Below are 7,691 nucleotides of genomic sequence, written 5' to 3'. Positions count from 1 at the left end.
ACACTTCATGCCCTATCATAAACAAGCTGCAATCCTTCATCAAGAGAAGCCTAAGACATATTTTAAAAATCTGGTGACCGCGAATTATTAACAACGAAACGCTGTGGCGAATCTGTCATCAATCAGATTCTTGCGAAACAAGGAAATCTTTTAGTGAGCTTAGAGCAATAGCTCGGCAGCTCACTAACTGGAAAGCATTTGTAAATTCTATAATATAAATTTGATGTACATAAAATGTTTTTTGTAATTATACTAAATTTATAATTTTGTTAAAATATAAATATGTCCTAATAATAATAATAATAATAATTAAGACTTAAAGTATTGTAGGAAAATTATTTTTAATTAGTCTTAAGATTCTTTGGTGTTAAGAAACATTTAAGCTAAGCTTTGTGTTTATTTCAATTTATATTACTTGTGCTTTGCCCAATCCACAAAAAAGGTTATCTTGCAGACTGCGCCAATACTCGTGGAATCAGTCTTTCAAATATCGCATATAAAGTTCTGACAAACGTACTATGTGAAAGATTAAAACCAGTCGCCAATCAACTTACGATATAAACATAATATATGATACAAAATGTATTTTGTTTATCTAATATAATAATATCAATCAAATAAAGTAAGCACAAGTATTTTAAATCACTTAAATTCAAGCATTTGATTAGCAAGTAATAACAAATTATTGTATTGCAACCCCAGAAAAGAGCAATTTAATGTTATTATTAGTAATAATACTTTGCTTGTGAAAGCAATGTAAAAAATGCATTTACCGTCAGGTGGATTGAGTACTTTCTATTTAAAAAAAAAATATAAAAATTAGCAATTTTTAAGTTTGATAGTAATTTTTAATTAAAGTGTTTTTAAAGCTAAGGAGCATTTGTCTTCAAAAATATGAAAGAAATATATTATATCATGAAAAGGAATAAAATAAGAGATTTTTTCAACATACTTTCCTAAAAAACTCTACTTTAGGTAAAGTTTCATCATATTATTTCAAACCGAAAAAGCTTAATAATATTATCTAATAATGTTGGACCATCAAATTTTCAACTGCGAGTTATCTTGTAGACATATTAAATCCATCAATACTAATATACTACATCAGTGAAAATATAAATGGTCTCCGGAAACGTAACAAAAATTCACGGTTGACTTATAAGAACACAAAATGTATTAATTAATAAATACACCTAAAATTTGTAATCATTAGAGGTTTCATCAAAATTTATAAATACATTTGTTTGCAAAAAGGATTAAGTTAAATTAGGTGCCTTTGCCAGAATCCTGTTAAACTGCCGTCACAGTCAACGTATTAAAAAATTAATTTTTTTGTGAATGTACTTTGTTAACAATTTTTTGAATATGATAAATATATACGATCAATATTATATTTGAATATACTATCAAATGGTATAATTTTAATGACAAAGTGTTCTCAAAGCAATAAAGAACTAGGATATAAAAATGTATATTCATACTAAATTCAATTATTTTATCCCATATATATTAATATATATTAACACAATTAAGCCAAATATACCTATATATAATTTTCTAATCAACCAAAAAATTGGAATCTGCAATTAAGTTAAATATATAATAAATAATTGAAATAATAAATTAAAAATATAATATATGAAGGACTAATTCATAATTTTTTTTTGTAAAATATTCCTCTTCAAACTAAGATTATTTTTTTTTTGCTTATTTTGTGTTTCGTTCCTGTATTTTTATACAATTTTAATTTTTTCTTTTAATTTGGAAAAGATTTTGTAATACACAAATCAAAGAAACTTAATCTAATGTAATTAAATATTATCATTAAAAATAAATTTAACAGTTTCTAAAAACTTTAGACTGGCTGTAAGCATTAAAATTTGTATAGAATCTAATCCAATTTCTTTAAACAATCTTAATTCAAAACTAAAAGTTTTTATTCTATTAAGTTTCTTTGATTTTATATATTTTAAAATAGTTTATATGCATTTAAAAATTTGAACATTTCAACCTATTTAATATATTATATAAAAAATAAATAAATAAAAGTAAAATAAAACTTGCACTTAGCTTTGATGACTTGCTTAAGTTTTTGTTGTTGTTTTGAAGATTATGTTGTTGTTGCATTCAATCATTTTTTTTATACTGAGTTTAATAATTATTCCAAAAAAACTAATGTGTCTTATCTGTTGCTTGGTAAGTAGATAACAATATCTTTTAAACAGGAACACATATAAACATTCTTTAAGACTGGAATGTTTAAATATTACGGCAGATGAGACTTATGGAGAAATCTGTTGATGAAAGAAATATATTAATATTTCTAATTTAAATTATTACAAAAAATTTTAAAAATATTTAATTTATACTTACAAATTCGTAGTACTAAATTCAGTATTTGTTTTTTGATCATAGTATGATTTCATAATGTATATCAAAGTTACACATTGCTTTAAAGCATCACCACATGATAACAATATAGAGCAGCTTGTCTGCAGAGATACATTATTTTTAATAAGTATAAAATACAAGTTAATAGCATATGCTACACATTAACTTGCTACTGATAATTAGCATGAAGTTATTCACAACCGTCATCTTCGTCTTTAATATTTAAATTATAACTACAATCTGGTTATATTTGCAGTAATTTAAGTGTAATCATTTTAATCGTCAATTTTCACCAGGAATCATCTTTAATTAACAAATCTTCAATGTTTCATTATTCAGCAGTTCGACATGTGAAATGTCCTGACATCGAATATTGGCATAGTCTTTCCAAAAATACTTTATTTGTGTTTTTGGGGAATTCCTGGGTTATTGTAACTGCAGAGAAGTTATTTTTAATTCATTTTCTTTATAATCAACTGAAAAATATTAGAAAATTAATGAAATTATTATATGACATTTGAATTTTCGTAAACTTAAACTAAACTAAAAATCGCCGTTACTTCAGTACGTTACTTAATGATAAAACCATAAACCCACCTCACATCATATTTGCATTCAATAGAAAATCTGAACTATTTTTCCAGTGGAGGTCCACTATAACAAATGGCGATATTACGAAACGTGTTTATATTCATTGAAGTCTTTAAATAATAATCATTTGATTAATCAAATACTCTTAATAAAGAAGGATTCCTATTTTAACTTTAATATGTTATGTTTGTATTTTTGTTTCTAGAAAAAGCTATAGTTAGTAACCGATTTTTGGTCGCTACTTAGAAGGAGAAAAGCGACACTTTATGGCACAGAGAGGTGTATTATCTTAAAACCAGTTGCATACTTGCTGTAAAGAAAACACACGTACACGTTAGCTAGTGTGCACTTCATAATATGATTTAATGCATCTCACAACCGTTTATTATCCACGCAGCAAACACAAGCTTTATGTTTAATATGTAGTTTATATAAAAAGGTTAAATCTGTTCGTTATTTTTGCAATAAAATTACATACAAATGTGTTGTTGCTTATCATTTTCGTTATATACCTATGTAAAGCTTATGTTATTTTGGATGTCTACATTATAATAAATTTACTTAGTTAATAAAATTGAAAAAATTATCTTGCTTTTTATTGAACAGAAAATTTATAAAATGTAAAATTTATAAAATATATTACAAATATAAATGCCTATTCTTATATCCTCAAATGAATACATTTTTCTCAAGAACTTTATTCTGACTTAAAAATTAATAATTATAAAAAATTTACAAAAATAATTTATAAAATCTGTTAAGAAACAAATTGGAAGTGCTTCACATTTCAAGGACATCTCAGTTAGTCAAAGACATACCTTGTGCATACAAAAATCTAATTTTTACTTATAAGAATAACATATGCAATTCACATTTACTCACATTTTTATTCTCCAGTGCTGAAACGGTGAGGAATGCAATAATTGGAAGGAAACATTAATAAAATTCAAAATCGCATTCCATCATTGAAATTTCAATGCCTTTGACTTAAGACAAACTATTTTGATTATTGTCCCCATTTTTATTGCGTGGTTTATACTTATGCATTTGAGGTCCAACGGAGTCATTATTTGTTGGCAATAATAAATATATTTTTAATGTGAAACACTAATGCCAAATATTTTAAGAATCTATAAAGTAAAAACATTTTTTAATACATAAAAGAACACAAAAATGATAATTAATTTGGCTTACCATACAAAAACACGTTCTCACTTCTTTTTTCCATTTTCCAATTACTAGAAGTAGCGTAATTTAGTAATTTTGTTCCTGTTTGTTTAACTTATTTTATGACTGAACAGTTTATGCAGACCTCGTGTCCTTATGGACTGAAGTCCCGTTAGAGCAACCGTCAAATCATTTTTTATATTTGTTTCTGACATTGCGTGAAGACAATTTTCGATTAATTTATTTTAATGAAAAAACACCAAAAATTTTAGCTTCACAACATCAGTAATTTATTACAATTGTTATCATTAGAAATTATAATTAAATAAGAATGTTTTTAAAACGATTAACAACCGGCTTGTGCACTGCAATTTGCTGATACTCTCTCATTGCAAAAACATTTCAACAAATGAAATCGCTGTCAAAAAACTTTCATTTAGGATTGCCAACAGCTATCCATTTAAACACATCAAATGTGTTAAAGGTCTTTTATGTTTTCACGCAATATATATCCAAACAATTCAATTTTACTATTCAAGTACGAAAACAATTGAACAAAATATAATTCGTGAGAATTCGGATATGTGAAATAAAGAATTTTACTTGTAAAATATAGGGAACTGTAAATATACCAAATATAATAGAATAACAAGCAATTACTACTTGTTTTTAATATAACAGTGAAAATTTGAAATTTATTTCCGAATTAATTTGTGGTTGAATAAAAATGGTATATATTAATTTATACTTTACATTAACCACTTTCTTAAAATACAAATCTAAATCAAATATTTCAATATTAACATATAAAAGTACATCGCCAGAAGAATTTCTAAGAAAAATATTCATAATAATACTGGTAACTTTCTTTCTTTGGATTATGAGGATTCTGTGATATTCATATGATATTTAAATTTACCAAATATCTTAAATCGTGCGTTGTCATTAGACTTCATAATTAACTCAGCTTCCATTTCTAGCATTTTTTATTTTTTGACATATTGGTGACCGGTTTTCAATAAAGAATTGAAGTTTTTTTAAGCTTTTCAGCTCTTTAAGCTAACGAATTTAACTGATTATTTATAGATAACAAATCACATATTACTGATTTGGGTCAAAAATCACAAATGAGAAGTATATAACTTCTGCTTACAAACCCTCATGAACGCAAATGAATTCCATTTGCTGAGTTTGTATATATGAGTTCTAACGAATTTCAAATAAATTCCACATACGTTCCATATGCAAATGAATACATTAAACATACCCTAAATAAAGGCTTTTTATGTCATTTTGACAAATTGAGAAAGCTGTTTTTAATATATTTACAAAATATGGTAAAAAAATATTTGATGGTTATATTGCCTTAAAAAATATGCACCATTTTTTGGAACTTCTACTTCTACGAAAAAGTACTTAATCGAAACTAAAAAAAAGTTTTTAGTTTATACATTTTGTACAGTTTAAAGGTATATTTTACCTTCATCCAATATTACAAATGAAGAACAACGAATGTAAACACTTTCAAATTACTGATTTGAAATGAGTCATTTGTGGGCAGTATAAATGTCATATAAGATTATTGGGGAAAGCTACATATAAAATTTACATAAAATTCTTAAAATTTCGACGTGTTCGTAGTAACTAAACATACTCCTTTCGTCAAAACCAGTGATTTAAAGCAAATGGTATAAATTGAAGGGAAAAAATTTGTGTGTTCTTAAGTAATACGGCGTTTACATTGGCCGAAAATGGCTCATTTTGAATGACTCATTCGAAAGTGTTTACATTCGTTGTATTTCATTCGTTCTCATTTCTCAACAGCTGATTTGTGAATGTAAATTTTATTTGACATTTGAAGTAGTAATTTATTTTGTTTAAATTTACATTTGTTTACAAAAATGAACAATCAACATAAAAAAGTGATTATTGCAGAACAATTAAATTATTTACAAACAATAAAAGCTATTGTAATCACATTAACAAGTAGTATAAATAAAGCGAAACGAAAGCAAAAAAACAAAAAAATAAAAATGCAATTGTTAATGAATGCACTAGTAGCCCAAGTAGAACCTGTGCCAAAAAAATGTTGGATGAAGGTAAAATATATAACATAAAAGTAAAAAATATATAATATAAACTGAAAACTTATTTTTTAGCTCCGATTAAGTACTTTTTGGGAAGAAGAAGTTCCAAAAAGAGATGCATCGTTTTTCAAGGAAAACTTCAGAATGACAATGGACACTTTTAAAGAGTTATGCGATTTGGTCAAAAGTATGAAAAAACAAAACAGTAACTTTCGCAGACCAATTCCATTAGAGAAGAGAGTTGCCATTGCAGTGTACGCACTTGGCTCATCCGCGGAGTACAGAACTGTGGGCAACCTTTTCGGAGTGTCCAAATCATCTGTATGCATAATCCTTAAAGAATTTTGCACTGAAGTCTGGAAAATAATGCAACCAATTTATTTAAACCAGTACCCCTTAAATGAAGCAACAATTCGTGATTGCATCAATGGTAATCTTTTTTTTATTAATATTACTAATTACTGTTTATCCTTAATATTACTAAATTAATATTACTTACTATACTGTACTTAATATGATTTATTATTATACTTAATACTAATATAAAAATATTTATATTACATAATACGGTATGCTAGCAGTGCTATGCTTACTACATATACTATAATTATTTATTATTATTTTTTATTTAAAACTTCTAATAAAGATTGCTGGTAGTTTTCACAGTTATTGACCAATCTCTCCAGCAAATCGTTTCGCCGCTCTTCAATACGCTGCCAGTTACTCTCATTTCTCTTATCTTCCTCCCTCATTAATTGTAACTCCTGTAAAATGCTGTCTGTTTTTCTTCTCTTTGCAGATGCTCCAAAAGATGTTGTTTCAACCGCAGCAGTGGAATTTGTATCTGTTGAAGAGTTAACTTGCTGCAGTGGAGAAGCTGCGTCTGCGTCATAAAGAAAATCAACTGACTCGAACAATGGACAAAAACTTGTGTCTTCATTTGATTCCAAAACTGCTGGCTCGGCCAATGAAGTAATGTTTGAAACTACAATATTACTTTACTTATTATAAATTCAAGAAAAATATTATAATTACCATACCGTTATCTTCGTGTCCAGTTTCATCCATCAATGTTTCGACGTTGTGGATTTTAAAACTGCCTAATATGGCATGTACCTTATGGTACAGCGGCCAAGTAGATGGAGATCCACCCGACATGCCCATCGCTGCCTTTTCTTTTCTATAATATATTTTAGGTTTCATATTAGTTAATAAATTTAATTGTATAAATAGAAAATTTAATTTATGTAACCTAGTAAATAAATAAATAATATACTTTATGTATAATTTAAATTAATACAAAAAACGTAATTAAATTTACTTATACTTGCTCGTCAAGTTATTTATTTTGTTCGAAATTCCTTTAACCGACACCTCCATTCCACGCAATGAAAGCTTTTGTTGAAATTCTTTATAAATGTGGCTATTTCTCCTATTGCCACGGAGGTTTTCTAT

At 26.6% G+C, this 7,691-nt stretch overlaps 1 protein-coding gene and 1 long non-coding RNA gene across 2 annotated transcripts; one reads left to right on the top strand and one right to left on the bottom strand.

Annotated features, from left to right (window-relative positions):
- Positions 1-2,065: 2,065 nt before the first annotated feature.
- Positions 2,066-4,630, bottom strand: LOC119668454. The gene is made up of 4 exons (XR_005251498.1): positions 4,177-4,630; positions 3,865-4,112; positions 2,374-2,867; positions 2,066-2,294 (listed from the first exon to the last, which is right to left on the bottom strand). It is a non-coding gene; the product is annotated as an uncharacterized LOC119668454 (long non-coding RNA).
- Positions 4,631-6,064: 1,434 nt separating this feature from the next.
- Positions 6,065-7,412, top strand: LOC119668449. The gene is made up of 3 exons (XM_038077951.1): positions 6,065-6,248; positions 6,309-6,666; positions 7,036-7,412. Exons 1-3 carry the CDS (start codon positions 6,183-6,185, stop codon positions 7,128-7,130), a joined length of 519 nt encoding a protein of 172 aa, XP_037933879.1. The 5' UTR covers positions 6,065-6,182; the 3' UTR covers positions 7,131-7,412.
- The last annotated feature ends 279 nt before the right edge of the window (positions 7,413-7,691 follow it).

Source organism: Teleopsis dalmanni, chromosome 1, assembly GCF_002237135.1.
Source record: "Teleopsis dalmanni isolate 2A chromosome 1, ASM223713v2, whole genome shotgun sequence".
Taxonomy (NCBI): Eukaryota; Metazoa; Arthropoda; class Insecta; order Diptera; family Diopsidae; genus Teleopsis; species Teleopsis dalmanni.
Note: the sequence above shows the minus strand (reverse complement) of the source record. Positions and strands in the feature narration are given on the sequence as shown.